This window comes from Taeniopygia guttata, chromosome 12 (genome assembly GCF_048771995.1).
Source record: "Taeniopygia guttata chromosome 12, bTaeGut7.mat, whole genome shotgun sequence".
NCBI classification, from domain to species: domain Eukaryota; kingdom Metazoa; phylum Chordata; class Aves; order Passeriformes; family Estrildidae; genus Taeniopygia; species Taeniopygia guttata.
In genome coordinates, this window is record NC_133037.1 from 840,034 (window position 1) to 862,536 (window position 22,503).

Here is a 22,503-nt window from a genome sequence, read left to right on the forward strand (position 1 = left end):
GATCTGCACATCAGCTCTCAGCACCAGACATTTCCAGCCATTTGTTGCTACAGGAACAATCCTGCATTCCCAGCCAGCTGCTGGCACACCTGTGCACATCCACCTACTGAAGAGAAGAGCAGCTTAGCACTAATGACATCCAAATTAGATCTTTGCCATCTTTGATGTTTATGATTCTCGGCTCCTTTCTAGGCAAGAGATGTGGTTTGAGTTTAATCAATAGCATTCTGCTTGGAGAAAGCCTTCTGAAGCTGCACAGCCTCTGCTTGGAGACCTGCTCAGAGCTGGAGAGCCATAAAAAGAAAAGTGCTTCTGTTCTCCTGCTGGGGAGGTTGTTGGGGTTGCTGGGGAAATCAAAGGTGGCTGCAAGCACGGTGTGTCTCACTGCTGCTGTGCAGCACGGGCTGCAAGCAGGACCAGCTGCACGTGTGGCTGTGGGGGCAGCTCTGGGCTCGCTGCAGGGCTGGGCAACGCTCAGCAAGCAGAGGTTAATAATTTAGAGTCATATCTACCCCACCACAGTCAGAGAGACGATAACCCCAGCACATTTCCCAGAGACACGCTCTGTTCCCAGCCCTGCCAGAGCCTCCCCAGCACCCAGGGCTGCCCCTTGGCAGCAATAAAGTGCAAACCCAGCTCTGAAGCTCTGCAGGGAGGTGCCAGGGCCACCCTGGCACTGTCCCCAAGCAGGAGGTGCCAGTTCTGCCCACGGGTCCTGTCCAGCCAGGTTTGGCTGTACTGGGTCTTGCCTCGATTTTTAAGATTTTTTAAAGCCTTATGAGTTTATATTTTTATAGAAAACTTTCTCACACAACTTTCTGATGAGCTGCAAACAGAACCGCTCTGCACACCCAAGTGTCCAAAGCCACCTGGCTCATCCCAGACTCCAAACAAACGCTGGTTTGGCTTCCCCAGGCCAGGCTGGCTCCTCACACAGCACACAGATCCCCTGGCAGCGCTCCTGGCCCCAGGGCACTGCAGCATGGCACAGGGCTCTGCCACCTGCCCCAGGGCCACGGCACACACGGCTCCAGAGCCTGCAGGGATTCCCCGAGAGCTGCAGCTCCAGCAGGAGCCACAAATGGGAACAAATCAAGGTGCTCTGGCTCCTTGCTCCAGGCTCAGGTGTCCAAACATGAGACTTCAAGTGGCATTCGCTTTTGGCATTGAAACAGATACGAAAAAACCCTCCCAAGGAATAACAGAACACTTGGCAAAAGGCACATGCTGCACAAAAGAAAGGCCATTCCTTAAGCAGAGTCCCAGCTATCCAGCAGAGATATACCAGCAGTATAATCTTAATTAGCCAATAAAAGTTTTTAGACAATCTGTCTAGACTTGCTTTTGCCTGGACATAAAAATGGCTTTAAAAGAAATATATAAACAGCAATGAAACATCAATGAGGAGCTGTCAGAGAAAGCTCCCTGCTGCTCTACATCTGCACCCTGCTCTTCTTAAAACACGAGCATTTATGCGAAATCCTTCAGGTTTTTAAGCACAAAAGCTGCTGTGTTTGGGCTCGGAGCACTGCAAGCTCGAGTCCCTGGCTGCTGCTACATGAGCCCAGAGCAGCACAGCCCCACAGCCTGGAGGAAGGCAAGCCCTTATAAACAACCACTGAGAAGGCCTTGCAAATAATGACAGAGAACAGCCACATCTGGGAGCTCCTGGGTTTGTCCCTGCCCGGTCTGGGAGCTCCTGGGTTTGTCCCTGGCTGGTCTGGGAGCTCCTGGGTTTGTCCCTGGCCGGTCTGGGAGCTCCTGGGTTTGTCCCTGCCCGGTCTGGGAGCTCCTGGGTTTGTCCCTGCCTGGTCTGGGAGCTCCTGGGTTTGTCCCTGGCTGGTCTGGGAGCTCCTGGGTTTGTCCCTGCCTGGTCTGGGAGCTCCTGGGTTTGTCCCTGGCCGGTCTGGGAGCTCCTGGGTTTGTCCTGCCCGCTCCAAACAAGCAGGACAGGAGTGGGACCAAAGGACAGCACAGGGACACTCGTGAGGACAGAGAAGGGAAAGAGAACCAAGTCACCTGGGGCTCTTCCAGCACCCTCTGGGGGAAGAACCTTTCCCAAAATCCAGCCCAAACCTCCGGGGCACAGCTCCACTTGACACACTCAAGGACAAGGTGTCTCACAGCTTGGTGCCTGCCTGGATACACAGGGGGCTCGTGGCAAACACAGAGCTAAAGGCAAAAACAAGAGAAATTCAAGCCTCTGTTGAGAAATGCTGCTGGCAAAGTAACTCTGCTTCTGAGGGCAGGAGGGGCTGAAAATCAGAGTGGTTGGGGTTGGAAGGGACCCTGAACAATCCCTGCAGGGAGTGGGGTGGGGCTGGGGGCTGCAGCTTCTGTCCCTGAGCAAACCCAGGCACAGAGCTGTCCCCACCTCACTCAGGGACAGCTGTGGGGCAGATGTGGGGCTCAGGGACAGCTGTGGGGCTCAGGGACAGCTGTGGGACCTGGGGACAGCTGTGGGACCTGGGGACAGCTGTGGGACAGCTGTGGGGCAGCTGTGGGACATGGCACTGAGCAGTTCCAGCAGGGAGAGCTGCCTGAGAGCAGGGGGGTGTCACAGGGGCTGTGCTTTCCATGCCAAAGGGGCCTGGAGGCCACGCTGGGCTCAGCTCTGGAGGTGGCTCTCAGCAAGCCCAGCCTGCAGCAGGAGCCTCCCCGAGCCCTGCCCCAGCCCTGCAGAGCTGCTGAGCCCTGTGCCCTGCCTGCAGCGGGCAGAGAGGGCTGCCAGCGTGCCCAGAGCCTTCCCCAGAGCCTTCCCCAGAGCTTCCCCCAGCCCTGCACGTCCCCAGCTGAGCTCTGAGCACGCTGCTTGTCCCCTGTGCCCACCTGCCCTGCAGACACAGCCAGCCCTGAGCCAGCCCTGGGAGGGAGGAGGAGGAGGGACACACATCCTGCAGAGCAGCCCAGCAGTGAGAGAGCAGCAAAACCCCACTCAGCTGTGAAAATGGGCCATTTGGGGAGAGCAGAACATTAATAAATGCACTCCAGATCCTTCATTTATCTGTTAGGAGGCATTCAAGTGGTCTTTTGCTAACGACTTCAGTATATATATTTCTTACAGATAGCAATTAACCTTCTGGTACAGATTAATCTTTTAAAAAAAATCAAAGATGAATTAATCTTTGAAATTCAAGTATTCAGTAGTTTCATTAATAATCTGAAATTGTCCTTTAGATTTCCCATAATTAGACCATTCCCCTAATTTATTAATCCCACAGACTGCAGAGCATGTTTCAAATCTTCATCTCCTGCCACAATGACATATTCAAACTCGCTTGAAGTGCTCATAATAAAAGTCACTTTGTGAAGAATTATTAACTCAGAGGATCAAGCAAAGTCTTTATGTGCCAAAGCATATTTGAAAACTAAGCAGGGGAAGCGCTGTCTACTGATCCTCAGATTTCCTAAGATCCCAGCTGATCAGAAACAAGTTTGGATGAAACACTGCCTTTAGGGTAATTATGCTGCTCCAGCCTGGAGGCCACAGCCAGGAAATGTGCTGGCACCTGCGGAGCAGACCTTCCTTTTGCCAAGGGAAGGTGGCTGTGAGAGGCCAAGAGCTCTCCAGGAGCTGACAACCACTGCTCCCTGCTGGGAAATTCAGATTTGGGCTGCATTCCCTCCAGCCCGGGCTCTGGCAGGGAGAGGCAGGCAGGGACTGTGCCCCCAGCTCTGCCCCCCAGTGCCAGCTCCAGCCCTTCCCTGACCCTGCCAGGGCTGCTGACTCCCACTGCCCTGGGCAGCCCTGCCAGGGCTGGCCAAATTCGCTCAGGAGTTTTCATTAATCCCCCCCGAGCTCCCCCTGGGCACCTTCCTCTGCTCCTGCCCCATTCCCTGCCCCATCCAGCTCCAGCTCCTGCCAGGGAGGCTGGGGAGCCATGGCACAGCTGCCCCAAGGACCAGCAGGAGTCTGAGCTCACTGAGGATGAGCCCACAGCCCAAAGCCAGGGGACAAGCCCCACTCCCCCCAGGGAGGGCAGGAGCTGCATCTCCAGGCAGCACTGCTCCACCAGACCTCCCAACAACAGCATCCTCCTGCCTCCCCAGGCTGTGGAACCTCTGGGGAACTGCTGCTGGATGTTAAAGCCCCTCAGAACTTCTCCTGAGCTGCAGCTGCGTGCACAAGGAGCTGAGCACAGCCCTAAGCAGCGCTGGGGTGGGATTATCCCAGCCTGGCTCTGAGGAGGAGCTTTAGGCACCATCCCTGTCAGCGCCTTCATCCCCCAGGCAGGACCTGCATCCATCCCCCTGCACGCACACGGAGCTGCAGGCACGGCACTGCTGGGGCTCAGCTCTGCTTCTTCTGCAGGAGCCTGAGTTTGTGCTGGCTGCACGGACAGCTCATGGAATAAATGAAAAACCCCACAAAATGGGATCTGTTCTGCAGCCAGAGCCTGTCCTTCACACAGGGAACACATTTCGGGTATGAGTTTGCAACAGTGGATATTTGCAAATAAAGTCAATTTTAAATTCCAATGAGCGCTGGCATTTGTCACTTCCTGCTGTATTAAATCCAAACCCATTTGCTTTAATACCACATAAATATGCATTTGTAGGAACAGAAGAATTTATGCAAATGTGGGTTCCTTCAGTGACACCAACGTAAGGAAAAAATCCCAGCTCCCCCTCTGCAAACCCATCCTTTCAGCCCAGTAACTTTCCCTGCTGGTTCCCTGGAAGACGCTGCCAGGGGGAATGATCAGTTTGGGACACTTTGGGACCCAGCTGGGCCTGGCCCTGCAGGCAGAGCTGTGGGAGCAGCCCGGGCACAGGGAGCTCCTGGCCTGCCCTGGTGTGGGAGTCCAGAGCTTCCCTCTGGGACCCTGGCAGGGGTCAGGAACCCCCCTGGACAGAGCCCCCAGAGACACTGGCTGTGATCTCTGGCCATGGAAAAGAGTTTTCACTCTTACAGGATGAATTACCAGCTCTGAGTGCTTGATATGAGTAATAATTAAGTGTGGCACGGGTGCAAAAGTAAAATTTTAGGATTCTAGATAAGGGGTCCAAAGGGGACAAGATGGAGGAAATTGGGTGTGCCTTGTCCTTTTTCTCCTTCTTCATGCCCTCCATGTTTCACTGTGGTGTTGGCATTTTTCTGTTGGTTCAGGCTGGGGACACACTGTCCAACGTAGGTGACAGATATTGGCACGTTATTGTAAATCCAGCACAGGTAGTTTGTGGTATTTAATGTTTGTAACATCCCACTGAGGGCAGAGCCCCACACGCTGCCCGGCAGGACAGAGCTGCGGCAGGGCAGCAGAACATGTTAGAGATAAACAGAATAAACAACCTTGAAACAGCACAGACCAATTATGGCTTCTGCTTTGGCAGCGGGGCTGACAGACAGAGACTTTCTACAATCTGGGAATCGTTTAAATATCACAGATTCTGTCACCCTGGCACTGAGCTGGGCACTGTGCTGTTTTATCTGGGCAATGCCAGGCAGGTACAGGCTGGGACACCTGAGTTCCCTTTGGGGGGCACAGCAGAGCTTGATTTGTGCTGATGGCTTCTAGCACAGAGCCTCTGGAGCAGCCCTTGCATTTATCACCAATAACGAATCCATCATCTGCCACTTTTTCCTTCCCAGCACAGGAATCAGCTTCAAACACTCGCGTTTCCAAACCCTTCTGAATCTGGATTGCAAACCAGCTTGCCAAGGACTCACACCAAGGTCTGGCATGCCTCATCCCACACCAGCAAGCCCCGAGCCTCCAAGGGAAAGGTTCTGAGTTGCCTGCACGAAGTGGGCAGGGAAATGCCAAAGCAAACAACCCAGATCAGGCTGGACCCCAGAGCTGGCACCAGCGGTGACACCAGCCAGGCTGCAAGCAGCTCACAGCAGAACTCCAGCCTGTGGAGACAGAAAAGCTCAGCCTTGCCCAATCTGGCTTCTCCCCATGCCAACACAAGGAAACCTCAGCCAGCGCAGCAGCAGGAGCTCGCTACAACTCAAGGATTTCTGTTTTCCCCAGAAACCACTGAAAACCCACTGAGGGTTCCCACTCTCTGAGCCTCCACGAGCAATTCAGGAATGACAACATCCAGGAGCCATTCCAGAGCATTGCAAAGAACTGCAGCAACTTTAGGATCAAATATCAGCTCTAGAAAATACGATCACAATTGCACAACACGACACTCACGAGTCCCGCAGCGCTTTCTGGAGGGAGGACGGGCGTTGCCTACCTGCCTCTCTGGAAATTTGCATGAAGGACTCGACTCCTTTTTCTCCATAATTCCCTTCAGATGCCAAAGTGGATACATAATTCCATCCCAAAGCTTTCACAATGTCCACCATTGCTTGTGCTTGGAAGGAATCTGGAGGAACCACCCGTGAGAAGAAATCATAGCGCCTGTCATCGCTCAACTCTGGTGCAGTTGAGGCATAACTGATTTGTGGGATCTGTAGAAAAAAACAATTTCTGATAAATACACACATTCACATACTCATGGCACTTCTTGCAGCAGCAGCTAAAGCACCTGGCTTCAGCTGAGCTTTGGTTTGCTGTGTGCAGCTGCAATCCTCCACCACGCTCCCCTACAACGCTCGAGGCACAGGAGCAGTCCCTGCGTTGGTGTCCAGGCACCCAAACCGAGCTGTGCAGCAGCTGGAGCTGGCTCTGTGTGTGCACACCCCTCACTCCTTCCTGCGAGGAACCAAACACAGCACACAAACCTCCTGAACCACTCTCTGCCCTGCTGTGTGCTGGCTTTGCCCAGCTCGGGATCCTGGCAAAGGGAGGTTGGCTCTACCCTGACAGCGCTGGCTGGAAGCTGGGACACCCTTCCTCAGCCTCAGGAGGATGAAGGCTCCAGGCTCAAGGAAAAGGAGGTTTAGTTTTTATTCCTTCTGATGAAGAACAGTGTGAAGGCTGCTGAGCAGGGACATCTCTGTCCCACAGACCCAGCCTGGGCACGACTCAGCTCTGTCCCAGCAAAGCAGCCACTGCTTCCCCTGGCAGTGACCTTTCCAGCAGAGAGCCCAGAGCAGTGCTGGGGCTGTTCTCCCCTGGGTAACAAAGGCCCCCGAGCAGTTCTGAGCTGACAGGATTTTATTCCCCAAGCCCATTGTGCAATTGTTGAGTAAATCTGGGACTGCTCCTGGAGTGAAGGAGCCTGCCCTACCTCTCCTGCAGACACCAGGGAGGGGAGAGAAGGGATTGCAATGCACACAAACAGTCTGTTTAACACCTGAGCCCTGCAGCCTGAGCACAGGCACCTCCTGCACTCTCAGGTTTGGTTTCTGCATAGCACTCCATAAGCATTTCTCATCCTACAAGCGTTTATCAGCTCTCCTGCCTCCTCAGAAAAACAGGCACTGCACTGCCCCAGGATCAGCACTGCAGAGGGCTCAGCACCTTCAGCTCCACAGAGAGCAGGGGAAGAGGAGAGCAGATGTCCCCAGAATTCACGTTATATCTACACAGGCATTTGCAGCCCCCACAGCACAGGAAAAGCAGATACCAGAAGCAAAATCACTGCTGGAGAGCCAGAAAAGTGAACAGAGAAATGAACTTTGCATGGAAGAATTATTAACTACCCCAAGAGCTGCTATTCACCCTAAACAAAGCCAAACTCTCACAGAACCATCCATGTCCAGAGCTGGAAGGGACCCCAGGACCACCAGTGCAGACAGCCCAACAATCCCACCCTGCGCCTGGCCTGGAGCTTCCTGGAGCTTCTTCCCCTCATCCCTGATGTCTCAGGTTTGGCTTTTCTATTTTTCACATTCTGAGCTGCTTTGGTGTGTGGGTCTGGGCTTCACATCAGGGGATGCTGAGCTCTCTGCACAGAGCAGGGGGACAAAACAATTCCTGCTCCAGCTGGGACCAAGAACAAATGACCCAAATCTCAGCCCAGGAGCACAAACACCGTGGGCTGGAGAGAGAAAAACAAGCAGGATGGGACTGCCTGGGCTGAAGCTGGAATGGGACAATGAACTCCAAGGTGCCAATGGAGCAGAACTGATCCCAGGGAGAGCCCCCGGGAGCGCTCGTGCATTTTGGGGCCATTTTGGTTCACCTTGGGTTCATTTTGTGCCATTTTGGTTCATCTTGGGTTCATTTTGTGCCATTTTGGTTCATTTGGGTGCAGCCCTGGCTGGGCTCTGGTGCTGCCCAAGGTGGATCCATGGAGGAGATCCTTTAATAAATCCCTGCTTTATTCTGTGACTCTGCCCAGCCTCTGCTCCAGGGCAGCACAAAGCATCACCCCAACTGCTGCAGGGCACAGAACCTGCTGGGCACCCTGGCCAGCAAAACCAGGGAAATTCCAGTTTGTTCCTGCCCCAGCTGCTGCTGCCAGCAGGGCCTGGTGACCTCTGTGGGGACATGGGCTGGTCACCCACAGTGACACGGACAGCAGCCAGCCCCAACAGAGCAGTGCTGGCACAGCCCAGGGCTGCTTCCTGCACTTAGCAGAGGGAGGCTGAAATACCAGCTTTTATCTGTGGCAAGTTTGTACTCCAACTTGCCAACAACCGCTTTTCCAACTAAAAATCAAAAGGAGCACATTCTGCATTTTTACAGCAACCAAAGCTCCTACAGAATTTGCTGCATTGCTTATATTCCTAAGGAGACCTTTTGGATTTTAAATCTTTTTCCACTGTTCATAAAATATTAACTACTGCTGGCTGCTTCAATCACTTGGAGCATAAAAAGCAGATATCAGGTGTTTTACCAGTGTTTCTAGCAGGATATCTAAAAGCAACATGAAGTTATATACACGTGCCAAGTAGAATTTTCCTCCCGTTCTGTTAAACACAGGGAAGAGAGTCCTTCAGGGGATGTGGCAGGGGCTGCAGCCACCAGAATCCCCTGCCCAGGGTGTCAGAGCTGGTTGCAGACTCTGCTAAAGGCACCTCCTGCTCCTGCCCAGCCGCCCGTGCATGCCAGCAGCATCCCAGTGGCCAAACTGGGCAGCCACTGCTAAAAATCAGCCCAAATCCAACTGCTGCCCACCAGGGCGCTCCACACAGGCACCTCCAGCTCCTGCCAGCACTGAAGTGCACTTGGAAATAAAAGCTTGGAAATAAAAACGATTGCCCCAGCCCATCCAGAGCCACGGGCAGGCTGGGCAGTGTCCCTGGTCTCTGCTGCAGTGGTGCTGCCCACGGTGTCCCTGTGCAGGGCCAAGGGACACCCACAGATTGAGATCAGACTGCTTTGCTGAGGGTTCTTCAGTTACCCAGATAAATATTTTCTGCCTCTTCACCGGTTCATTTTTCTCTCATTTTGGTGAAGTCTGTTCTTTGTCATCAATTCTAAACTGGAGATGAAAGAAGCAAGATTTCTCTTCCATCGCATTTTGCCCGTTTTCTGTTCTGACACATCAAAAAGCCCCAGAGAAGCACGCTGTGCTTTCCAAAAGGCCCCAGCACCCTGGCAGGAGGGCTGTGATGCACAGAGCCCCAGGGACCCCGCTCTCCTGGCCCCTGCCTCCAGCAGCACAGCGAGAGCTGGGCTGGAGCTTTGAGGGACACTGAGAGCAGTGAGGCAGCATTTCACCTGTGTGGGAAGCAGATGTTCCTCAAGCCCTGTGTTGGCAGGACCGTGGCACACCACACCCAGGAGCTCCACACTGGCTTGCCTGGCTGATGTTCTGATTACAGCAAGGGGGAATGATTAATGCTGGCAACATTGTCTTAGTCAGTGATTAATTAATGTTAATTTATTTCTAACATTGACCATTATTCTTCATTTGTTTCATCTTCTCCTGCTAATGAAGAGCTGTCTCTGGGTCACATTTGTTGTCTTGCTCAAAAGCAGCTTGTGCTGGGGAGCAGCTGCAGCAGGAGCAGCAGCACAAACACACCAGGAGAAACCTCAGAGCAAACCCCACTGAAACTGTTCACTGCTCCAGTTTCCATTTCAGACTCACTGGGTGTTATTCTCCAGTCCCAAACCTTCCTTCTCTCCCTGCTCTACAGAGCATTTTTCCAACAAAAATGACAGAATGTTTGAGCAGCTCCCCAAGGGCTCGTGTCTGGTCCTGGAACAGACAGAGCCCAGTGCCAGGGCACACAGACAGTGCCAGGGCACACAGCAGCCTTCCCTGGGGCTGCAGGACTGCCCAAGCCTGGCCTGACAAATCCTGGCTGCCCCAACCTGGCTGCCAAAGCCTGGCCTGACAAAGCCTGGCCTGACAAAGCCTGGCTGCCACAGCCTGGCCACCAAATCCTGGCTGCCAAATCCTGGCCTGACAAAGCCTGGCCTGCCCAAGCCTGGCCTGCCCAAGCCTGGCCTGCCCAAGCCTGGCTGCCAAAGCCTGGCTGCCAAAGCCTGGCCTGACAAATCCAGGCTGCCAAAGCCTGGCGTGCCAAATCCTGGCTGCCCAAGCCTGGTCTGCCCAAGCCTGGCCTGCCCAGCCCCAGAGTCACTCCCAGGCCAAGCACCTGCAAACACAAACACAAACACAAACACAAACAGTTCCTGCTGCAGGGACTGAGCTCAGCCCCTCCCCAGGCCCTGCTTTAAGATGATGGGGATGCTGCACCTGAGCCCACCTCAGCCAGCCCCAGCAGCCAGGGCACTTCAGAAAAGGCAATTAAGATAATGCAGGAGAGCACCTCCTGAGACGTTAATGAGCTCCTAGCAGGGCAATATCAAGTTCACAGTTTGCTGCGTTTTTATTTTCAATTTCCTCCGAAGTTTTACTGATGTGGTTTCCTGGCAGCAGGGAAACCTCACCCTGCTCTGGCAGAGCCCTGGAACCCATCACGTCTGGCAGGGCAGTGCCAGGCTACAGACACTGCAAATCCTCCCAGCTTCACCAAAATCAGCTGCCTGGAGCCTGCACCCAGCTGCAAAACTCTGCTGTGAGCTGGTGGGTGAGTAACAGCCTGGGATCTGTTCAGTTCGGCTTTTATTCTGTTCAGATCTGTTCTGTTCAGGTTTTATTCATGTAGAAATCTATCAGGTTTCTTCCATCCTCAGCACAGCTCCTCTTTTTGCCCCATGCCCATCCCAAACTGCAGAACAAACAGCTCCAGCATCCTGAGCTGCAGAGAGCTGCTTCCCCTGTCTGCAGCTCAAGTTACTGAAGTTTCCCCCAGCTATTTTCTCTGGGTAAAACCCCTCCAGACTATTCTCATTCTCCCCTTGCCTTCTGAACAGGAAGGATTTTTGGGAGGCAGTTCTATAAGTCCAGACACCCAGGGGAAGCTGTCCCTGCCCTTGGCAGGGGGTTGAACAGACTTTTGAGCCCCCTGGAACCCAAACCATGCTGTGATTCTGTGAAAACTTCACCCAATACACGAAATAAGGTCAGAGCTTGTGAAGGTAAGAGGAACAGAAGTTCGTGCTGTTCTCCAGTGGCTGAACTGGAGCTCAGCATTTCCTCAGGAGCTGCCAGTCCTGGGGCACAGCACAGAGAACATCTCTGCCTCCTGCTCCCCTCCTGCCCAGCCCTGCCAGCCACCAAGCCCTACCCAGGCTGGCAGGAGCCTCCCAAGGTGTTCTGCTGCAGCACCTGCCCTCCCTGTGCCCTGACAGGTGAACAGAAAACCAACATTCCTGCAGGTGAACAGAAAACCAACACTCCTGCAGGTGCACAGAAAACAACATTCCTGCAGGTGAACAGAAAACCAACACTCCTGCAGGTGCTCAAAAAAAACAAACATTCCTGCAGATGCACAGAACACCAACACTCCTGCAGGTGCACAGAAAACCAACATTCCTGCAGGTGCACAGAACAACAACACTCCTGCAGGTTTCTCTGCAGGGCTCTGTGAGGAGCTGGGAATTGCATTCCCAGTACCTCAGCTCCAGATGAGAACAATCCCAGGATGGGGATCCCTCCTCACCTCTCATCCTCATCGTGCACTCCCAGGTGCTTCTTACAGCCAAGAATCAAATGTTGCCAGTGAGAAAGTCAGGAAGAACAATTAACAAAGTTTTCATGTAAATCCCTTTCAGGAGCAACAGCAAATGAAGTAACACCAAGAGAAGAATCCCAGAAATGATGAATGTACCTGAATTTTGGTTATATCTACAGTGGCTCTCTCCACCAACCCTCCCAGCTGGGGAGCTCCATCTCCCACTCCCTGGCCAGTGTGAGGATAAAGCAGCCACGGTGCTGCCCAGCAACACCTTGACAAATTCCCAACTCCTCATTCCCATTGCTGTTCTGGATGGAACCCATTCCTGAAACAAACACTTCAAAGCTACTCCGGGTTCCTCAAACAACTGCCTTTCTAATTGAACACATTCTGTTGAATTCATTTCAAACCTGAAAAGAGCCCATTTCCAGGCACACAGATCAATCCTCATCCCCACACCTGTCATGAAAAGTCACCAAAAGACATCCTGAGTGAGACTGGCAAGCTGGGAGCCTTCTCCATATCTGCAAGGTCTTTCCTGCTTCCTCTCCTAGAGTGAGAAAGTACTCCTGAAAAAAATAATTGTAGCAATTAAGGGACAATAATTACAGCAATTAGTACTGTCCACATGGCTCACGGGAGCACTTCATCAGCCCAGAAAGCAGGAGGAAAGCTCATAAACACCCAGGAAAGTGAGATGTGCCCATAAATATGAGATATCCCGTATTTCATCTTGATGACCTGTGCCTGAACCAAGGTCTGCTTGTGCCAGTGATGAGCTTATGGCACAGATTGGTTTTTTATAGAAAAACAGGGGGTGATTTCTTAGCTTTTAAATGCTAAAAGAACCTTGGACTCGAATAACCTGACTTGAAACCAGGAGACCCAAAATTGTAATGAAAATGAGTCACAGCACAAAAATAAACATCTTACCCCCTTCTAAAGCTGTAGATGAAGCTGTCCTTGAATAAACAAGGACATCATCCCTGTCTCAACGTGTTCACATACTGGGGATTAGGACTGAGCCATCTATGCTTTCCTAGGGATGAATTATTTACTAAAATGCTTTAATTTCCATCCCAGTGCCAGCTTGGATGGGGCTTGGAGCAGCCTGGGACAGCGGGAGGTGTCCCTGCCACGGCAGGGCTGGCACTGGAGGGGCTCTAAGGTCCCTTCCAACCCAGCCCATCCTGGGGTTCTGTGATTCTTTGCCACTGGCAGAAAGCATCCTTTAGAGTTCAGCTCCTTTCAGCTGGGCTTGTGGATCAATTCAAGGCGCTGCTGGCCCCCAAAAAGATCTCGGGGCAAGCTGTGGAGCAGGCTGTGCCAGGCAGCAGAGCTCCAGGGCACGGCTGGGACACACACAGGGCAGCTGGAGGGGCAGAGCGGGCTGCAAGCCTCTGTCCGTCCCAGGTGGGCTCAGAAATGGGTGAGGCTGGCAGGAATTGAGCTGCTCCCTCTCTCCTGCCCGGGGGGCACCAAGGGCTGCTCAGCATCCCCTGCCTGCCTGCCCCAGCACTGCCAACCCAGGCTCCCCTGGGTGCAGGGCTGTGTCCAGCCAGCCCAGCCCAGCCCAGCCCTGGCTGGCTGCACTGCCAGCTGTGAAACATGCACGTTTTATCACTGGCTTTTCACAAATATCACAGTGAATATTGTGTGTGTAATGGTACAAAGTCATGCTGTATTAGTTCTCTTAAGCAGTGGGTTAAATATACTTTTAGGTTATAACACAATGTTAAAATAGAAACTCTGCACTGTGAGATACTTTTTAACTAGCTCAAGAAAGAGATGAGATAATCACGAAACTCTTCACACAGAGATAACAGCAACAGGGCACATAAAGAGTTACCCCCTCCTTATCAGAACAGACAAACATCCTTCCACCTTCTCTCCCTCTTTATGGAACCACCAGGATTAAGGGGAAGAAGTTGACAAAATCCAGAAAAGTTCTTAATTTGCGCTGAGACTGGTAGCACCGTGTGATTTCTTTTCATTTCCTTCCCATGCACCATCCCACATCCCTGCCTGCATTCCCAAAAGCTGAGCAGTGTCTCTGTGAGCAGAGACCATGGATGGACACCAAACACACATTCTGCAGTGACTGGAGCTCCCACATCCAAATACGGACTCACCAATTCTAACTCTTTTGAAAATAAATCAGGAGCAGAATGTAAACAGAGCGGAGCAGCTTTTATGTTTTATTTATGTGTACACACTGCTCCATTCATCCCAAACAGATAATTGAACCTTATATTGTCTATGCATATTTTAAAAGGTTTTTAATCTGCAAGTATAAATCTCATTGATTTTGAAAGTAGCCCGATAAAGACAACACCAGTAATGACTTACTCAGCAGCTAGGCTGAGACAGAAATTGTTCTTGGTGGCAGGAGACAGTTCTGTGAAAGCAATCCACAAGCACAGACACAAACCCAGCCCAGTGGAACCAGACTGCAGTGTGGTACAAGGGGAAACAATCATCCTGCAAGCTGAGTTTTTGGGCTCCATGAGAGCTGTGGGGCCCGGCTGGGAGCAAGGCTCTTAACTGCATTTCCAGGAGAGCATCCACACTTGTGTCACGGAAAGTAAGGCTGTGATTTCAATATTTATTCCTGAACCTTCAATATAGCCAGGAGTCTGACAGTCAAGGAGAATGAAACCTCTGGCCTTGGTGCCCTGACAGAGTAACACATCCAAAACCTGGCAATACAGATTTAGCTGCATTAAGTGGTAATTTCTAATTTCAGCCTACAGTTAAACTTTGGGCAGGCAGCTCGACAGCACAATGAGCAAAGCCAAGCTCCTGTGAACAGCTTCCACTGAACAGACACTGCCAAAGTGGGAGCCTGTGCTGATTAAAACCTCTGAGTGGCCTCACATTAAGGGAGAAGCTCAGAAAATGTGATCTCCTCCAGCTCCCCCTGGATCCTCTGACACCCCAAGGGAACCAGCTGCATTTCAAGAGGTAAATGATGTTTTAAACAGGGTTTCTGGAGCTCATTTCCCTCCATGTGATATCAGAACTAATTTTGAATTTAAAAACGTGTCAAATAATAAAAACCCCGGGTTTTTAATGTGCTCACACACTGCAGCTGCTGAACGGTTCTGCCTGAGCTTCAACTGTCTGCTTTGGATTGGCACTTTATGGAAAGCCTGAGGCCAGAGGAGAGCTGTGAATTAGAAGGAATCTGTGTAAGCTGCTCCTGACCTCCCTACACCCCTGGGCACCCACACCTCAACAGGTTCCTCCTCCTCCTCCTCTTCCTCCCCCAGGTGTCCCCTCGCCCGCAGCCAAAGCTCAGGGTGAGACCAGCTGGAGCTGAGCAGCCCAGAGCTGGAACATGAACCCAAATCTATGAGCAGAGGCACAGAGCTGCTCAGCCTGGCACTGCCCAGCCCGTGCTGCTGTCCCAGAGAGCTGTCCCAGCTGCTGGGTGCCAGCCTGGCACTGCCCAGCCCCTGCTGCTGTCCTCGGGCAGGACAGGACCATGCACAGTCAGACTGTCCCGGGTCTCAGACAGGCTGCTTTGAATTCCTCCTCAATGCTGATTCCAGAGACGTGGCACGGTCTCACTGATGAAATCTCAGTCATCCACTCTTTATTTTCCCTTTCCTACCAACACAAATCATCTCCCTCTGCATCATGAAACAGAACAGCTCATGTCTGACTCCAGCTCAGGGGCTGAATGATTTCTTTATCAGAACTATACTATAATACATTAATATACTATTTAAAGGAGATTCTAAAACTACAAACCTACTTGTTCTAACTCCTCACAACTGGTGCCCCTCTCTGAGAGCCCAGCCCCAGGTGGGTTGGATTGGCCATCAGCTCAAACAATCCTCACCAGAATCCAACCAAGCAACACCCCAGGTAAACAATTCTGCAAACACATTCCACATGGGAAAACAAGGAGCAGAACTAGAAATGGTTTTCTCTTTCTTCCCTCTGTGCTGCTCTATGAAGAAAACCTGAAAGCGTGCCTGCCACACCTTCCCAGCCCATCCCTGCCCCGGACTCCCCTGGAGCAGCAGCAGCAGCAGCAGCAGGAGGGGCTCAGGGAGGACAAATTGTTCCATCCCTGCAAGGACATCAGCTCCTCCTCTGGGTCCCAGGCGCTCCAGATTCCTTCAGGAGGCACGGCTGACCCGGCTGCACCAGGACACTGAGGGATTATATTTAGCCTGCCTTTGATTTCATATTTTCTTTAATCCAAAATAAACATTAGCACAAGTCAAAAGGCCTGTTGTGTGCTCTGAGCATCAGGAACAGAACAAGGTCCTTCAGGACGCACACTGGGTACAAAGCAGAGCGAGAAACTGCAGTGAGGAGAGATGTGAGCAAGAATGGATTGTAATTATGGCAGAAATCTGCATTTGACATTTCTCCCACTACATATCCAAGAGTTATAGGGTATAATGAAGTTCCACTGACTATCTATACCTTTTATTCCCTTATATTTCATCTCTGGCCTTTCACAAAGTGCATCATCACCATGTAATTCTACAGATATCTAAATATTTCTGCGTTATTACAGGAAAAACCACAAGGCAATCACACTTTTACCTTCGCTGGATTTCTCCACCTCAACATTGAGCTTGCCAGCTAAATAATTACATTTCTTCTTATCTAACTTGTGGGAAAACATATTTAATAACAGAAATACAGTCAGAAAGACGAATACTTAGGGGAGAATAATTTTCAGACTTGAACTTCACAAGCTCAATAGATTATTCTGGACACTGGATAATTACTCTGCATGTCTTTATCGCAAAAGTGCCCGGACATTCTAATTAATCCAAATTACTTTCTAAGGGCCATGTTATTAGACTCATGGAGGAACAGCCAGATATAGAAATATTGTTATTTTTTTAAAGGTCTCTAATGGCCCAGTCTTCCAGCACCCTGATGGAAACCTTCCCCTGCCTGGAGCCAGCAGAGGAGCCCCACAAATCCTGAGGAGCAGGAAACTGCAGGAAAAGCCGCCTACCTGATCAGGCTCCTCCTTAAAAATCAACATCAGTGCCCATTTCATCAACAGCACCGACCCCAGCCCACCACCTGTGTCCATGATCAAACTGATCCTAAACCACCCCAGCAAACAAAACTGATCCTAAACCAAACAAACAAAACTGATCCTAAACCAAACAAAAAAACCTGATCCTAAACCACCCCAGCAAACAAAACTGATCCTAAACCAAACAAACAAACCTGATCTTAAACCACACCAACAAAACTGATCCTAAACCAACCAAACAAAACTGATCCTAAACCACCCCAGCAAACAAAACTGATCCTAAGCCAAACAAACAAAACTGATCCTAAAGCACCCCAGCAAACAAAACTGATCCTAAACCACACTAACAGCCACTTCCACTGACCAAACCAACCCTTCCCATCTGCACCTGCCTTACTCTTATTTTTGCAATGTTATTTCATCATTAACTCCATTTCCAGTCATTAAAAAAGGTTCACAATTCTCAGCCGAGTGTCCTTTGGAAGTCCCACATGTCAAATTTGGTGTGAATGGCTGTCAGTGTTCAGTCAACGGGACACTCAAGTAACTGTTCATCAAAGAAAGCACCTGGACCTGGGGCACACCTGGACCTGGACCACGGGGAATGGAGATGGGGATTGGGGATGGGGAAACGTGGAATAGAGATTGGGGATGGGGGAACGGGGAATGGGGATTGGGGATGGGGGAACGGGGAATGGAGATGGGGATTGGGGATGGGGGAATGGGGAATGGGGATTGGGATGTCCCCCATCAGTCCCTGAGCAGCAGGGCTATCCCAGCACGTAGGGAACCAGCCAAGCTCCAGCACCCCGGAGCCTCTGCAGGGCTGGAGCTCCCTGCAAGAACAGCTGGGCCTTCAGCCCCGAGGACAGGAGCGGGAGAAGGGGGATGGAGAATGGGGCTTTACTCTGCACTTGGAAATAGGTGGAGGATCCAAACGCCCTGTGAGCTTTCCCAGGCGAGCTGGGGCTGTCTCATTTCCCTGCCCTCAGCCAGAACCAGCCCCAAGTGACAAAAGGAACCCCAGACATTCCTCCATATGCGTCTGCACCTCCTGCTCCGAGCCCGTGGCATTCCACGGGGATGCTGTGGTGGTTTGGGAATGCCACCCCTCAGCAGCACCTGCCACATCCCCGCTGCCAGCCCAGAAACACACACCATGTTATTTCCTTCTCCTTCACCGCATCTCCTCTCCATTCCCTTCCCTCCAGTTATTGATTCCTCTGGAGGCCGAGAGCGCGGCGCAAAGGAACGAGCCCCCTGTGCACTCCTCATCAAGGCCGTGGCTGCTAATTACTGCAGCGCAGCTCTGCCCTGCCCGGGCTGGGAGATGGAGCTGCAGCCCTGCAGCCCACCAGCACAGCGATGCATTTCTGACACGCCGTCTTCTGGCACCGCGAGCAACCAACGGGAAAATTAGCATTGTAAAATGGCAACCTCATTTAGATAAGCACGCTGCGAATCCATCTCATTTGTACACAGAGTCATTAGATGGTCACAGCCCAGCGCCTCTCCAGCCTCTTTCCTCTCTCCTGCTCCCCCGCTCCTGAACACCAGAGCTCTGGGGTGTCCCGGGCCAGCCGAGTGCTGCTGCCAGCCCTGAGAGCAGGACAGGGCTGGTCCTGCTGGGCACTGGCCATGCCAGGGAGGGCCAGCAGCTCTGCCACCTCCCTGGGCTCCAAACCCTCACCAATCCCCAAAAATCCTCACCCAGTTACTCCCGGGGCTCCAAACCTTCACCAACCTCCAAACACCCTCACCCAGCTACTCCCTGGGCTCCAAATCTTCAACAATCCCCAAAAATCCTCACCCAGCTGCTCCCTGGGCTCCAAACCTTCACCAACCCCCAAAAATCCTCCCCCAGCTGCTCACGGGGCTCCAAACCTTCACCAATCCCCCAAAAATCCTCACCCAGCTACTCCAAACCTTCCCCAATCCCCCAAAAATTCTCACCCAGCTGCTCCCTGGGCTCCAAACCTTCACCAATCCCCCAAAAGTCCTCACCCAGCTGCTCCCTGGGCTTCAAACCTTCACCAATCCCCCAAAAATTCTCACCCAGCTGTTCACGGGGCTCCAAACCTTCAGCAATCCCCCAAACACCCTCACCCAGCTCCTCCTGGGGCTCTTCTGGAGCTGCCCGAGGGCTCTGAGCCCCCCTCCACTATCACAGCACCTGCTGCAGGTACTCCCTGGGGAGTGGTGACACCTGTGGGCACAGGCAGGACACCCCCGGGGTGGCACAGCTGGCAGGACACCCCCAGAGTGGCACAGCTGGCAGGGTCCCTGCGCCACTCCCACTTGGGGACGCACGTGGAGCCACGTCACCTGTGGGATTTGGCTTCCTGCAGGCTTTTCCACAGGCAGAAACGCCAGAAGGTTCCAACATCCATCCTGACAGCTTGGGGATCGAGTCTGATAACAGAAAGCTGACAGGGAAACTCGATAACCAGAAATCCTTTGCATTCCACACTGTCCCGGTGCATCTGCATGGCCCCAGACATGCAGGAGATTTTTATCTCTCAGGTGCTTACAGCAGCTCCATCACCATGGCATCACAGAGCTCTCAACTCTGCAAAAACAGAACTCATAGCATTCCCTCATTGTTTCTTCCTTCCAAGCTTCCCAGAGAAACGCTGGGTTCACTTATGGCTTTATTTTATTTATTCCTTCGTTTGTGAAAGAGGCTGAGCGAAGCACTTCGCTTCCCTTCCTGCCAAGAAAGGGAAAGAAAAATGAGTGGGGTGCAAAGGAATTGAAAAGGATTGTCCGTGCTGGTGTAGGGTCCCAGCAGCTGGGGGTGCTCACCCATCCTGGGGGTGCTCACACATCTGGGGGTGCTCACACATCCTGGGGGTGCCCACACATCCTGGGGGTGCTCACCCATCCTGGGGGTGCTCCCCCATCCCTGCCCAGCTCCAGGCTGCACCAGGTGGGACGGGAAAAGGGGAGATGGAAAGGAAGGAGCGCTGTGGAATGGAGACAATCCTACAGAGAGCCTGGATTAATTAATTAGTGCAGACAGCCCGGCTGGGAGCAGCCACTGCAGAGCTGCTGCATTTCCTCATCACCTGCACACGGGGACAGCCAGGCTGGCACAGGGATCCCAGCCACAGGGACTGGCAAATCCATCCTGGCACAGCTCAGCACCAAGGGGACACCAAATGGTCTTTAGGTCCCCTTCCTTCCCCCTCCGCCACCTTCCGTGCTTCCCAGGTTAGAGAAACGGGTCGGGATGCTGGGAATTCTCTGTTTGCTCTTTCACCACCCCTCCCAACGAGCTTTTTGTCTAAGGATTCAGCAAGAGCCCTGCAGATCTCTTGACAAGCTCCTCTCCATCCCTGCACCTCCTGCAGGTGTCCCTCACACCAGCCCAGCCCCGAGGTGACACTTTGGAGCTGTGCTGTGCTGGGGACAGCCCAGGGGCTCAGGGAACACTCTGCACGGCTCTCTGAGCCCTTGGAGCACACCAGGCCTGGTGCACAAATGTGTCCCCAAATCCTCTGTGCCAGAGCTCCACTACGTAAATCAGGTGAGCACGGTGGGGAGAAATGCTGGTGTCTGACCCCAGCTCAGAGGCTGAATGATTTCTTTATTAGAACTATACTATAATACATTAATGTACTATTTAAAGGAGATAAACTACAAACTTACTTGTTCTAACTACCATAACTCACTCACAACTGGTGCCCCTCTCTGAGAGTCCAGCCCCAGTGGGGTTGGATTGGCATCAGCTCAAACAATCCTCACCAGAATCCAACCAAGCAACACCCCAGGGAAACAATTCTCCACACACATTCCACATGGGAAAACAAGGAGCAGAAATAGAAATTGTTTTCTCTTTCTTTCCTCTGTGCTGCTCTATGAAAAATCCTGAGAAAGAACCATGTGCCTGCCACGCTCCACACCTGCAGGTCCATTGCAAACCCAGCAGGACAAAGCAGGGACACCCCGAGGGAGGGACAGCTGTCCCCCCTCTGCCGTCCCCAGACTGACGGCACCAACCCCCCCATGCTCATTTTACAGCTCCCAATGAGAAGGGGAAAACAAAATGCCCCAGCAAAGCTCCTAAAATCAGGCAGGAATGTCCCAGTGGTGCCCTGCAGGACTGGGGGAATGAGAAGGAGCCAAGTCCCTCTGAGCACCTCTCCCAAATCTGGGCCAGCACGGAGGAGAATTCCCAGCAGAGCCCTGGCAGCAGGAACCGACTGCAGCCTGCCCAGTTCACTGCCCCCTCCCCAGCCCCTGACAGCCCTGCAGCCCCTCCTGGGATGGGCACAGCCCCTCCTGGGATGGGCACAGCCCCTCCTGGGACGGGCACAGCCCCTCCTGGGATGGGCACAGCCCCAGCAGAGCTGGGCTCACAGCCCCGCATCCTCAGCTCACACCACGGCCACCCCAAGCACACTTAACCCCAGAGATTCATCCCAGCCCATTCTGCCACCACCACCGAGCAGGAAGAGACACTAATTAGCAGGGAGCTGTTGCAGGGATGCATGAATATTAATGCCACCGTCCAAACTAATTTCCCCAATTACTGCTGTTACAGCAGCTCCATTACAATCCATAAACCCGGACTGATATGAAGATCTCCCTAATAAGGGAGTGAGAACAACTGCTGGAGAGCTCTGCCACGCCTCAGCTGACACTAACAAGGTTAATTTTTCCCCTCTAGAAAATCACAGAAATCTGTAAATATTTTAAGAATAAAATCAGCGTTTCCCTCCTGGTACAAATGTTCTGCTGTAAAATCCACAGGGAGTTTCCTTCAGCACAGCCCGAGCTCAGGGAGGTTCGTGGTCTCCTGAACTCCCAAGTGTGGAGCACTGAGCACTGAGAGACAGAAAGATCCATTAAACCAATGAGCTGGCTCCTGCTTTGGATCTTTATTCCAGATTTCACATTGATGCTCCCCTCCGAAGTGTCTGTGCTCAGGAATTCATCAGTCTGTGACATGGCTGAATGATTATATGACATGTTAGAGCTTAAACGCACTTTTATTATGCATAAAGCATTACATTTTTGTATTTATTTCCTTTTGCAATGCTTTTTTACCCCTCTGCAAACACAGCCAATACTTGGAAATGATAAAGCTAAAAACTCTGCAGTGACAAAGAAATGAACCCTTTTCCTGAGGAAAAATAGCCAGTATATACATTTAGGTCCATGACTGAGTTATAGTGGCTCAGAGAAGGGTAAAACACCAGCTCTGCCCCTGAAGATGAGCAGTGCTGGATTTGCACCATGCCTGAATCACCCAGGACCTGCAGATCCACGAACTGATCACATCCACAGCCCTGGGAGACGTCACCCAGCGTCCCCACCCAGTCACAGCAGCAAGAACTGACCCCCCACCCAAGAGAACAAATGCAGGGATGGTTGTGGAGATAATTCCCAGTTCTCACTGAGCACAGCCCAAAGTGCACCTCCAGCCCAGGCCCACGAGCTCTGCAGGCTCTCACACCAAACCCTCCCACTGAGGCAAAGACTCCTCTTTCTTCCTGACCGAAAGGGAAAGACGGGAGCAGCGGGCAGGACGAGGCAACAGCACTTTCTAGAAGTGAAATCCCAGAATATTTGGGGTTGGAAGGGACCACCCAGTCCACCCCCTGGCCAGGCAGGGTCACCTGCAGCAGTGACACCTGCAGCAGTGACACAGGGACATCTC

The 22,503-nt window shown here is 52.3% G+C and overlaps 1 protein-coding gene across 4 annotated transcripts in view; it reads right to left on the minus strand.

Moving 5' to 3' along the window:
* GRM7 (glutamate metabotropic receptor 7) overlaps positions 1–22,503 on the minus strand; it is a 170,902-nt gene that overhangs the window by 91,198 nt on the left and 57,201 nt on the right. The window contains exon 2 of one of the 4 annotated variants that reach the window (XM_030283324.4): positions 6,190–6,406. The exons of the other annotated variants lie outside the window; for them this stretch is intronic. Coding sequence (XP_030139184.2) covers positions 6,190–6,406 — 217 coding nt within the window. The remainder of the gene's footprint in view (positions 1–6,189; positions 6,407–22,503) is intronic. 4 annotated transcript variants of the gene reach the window in all.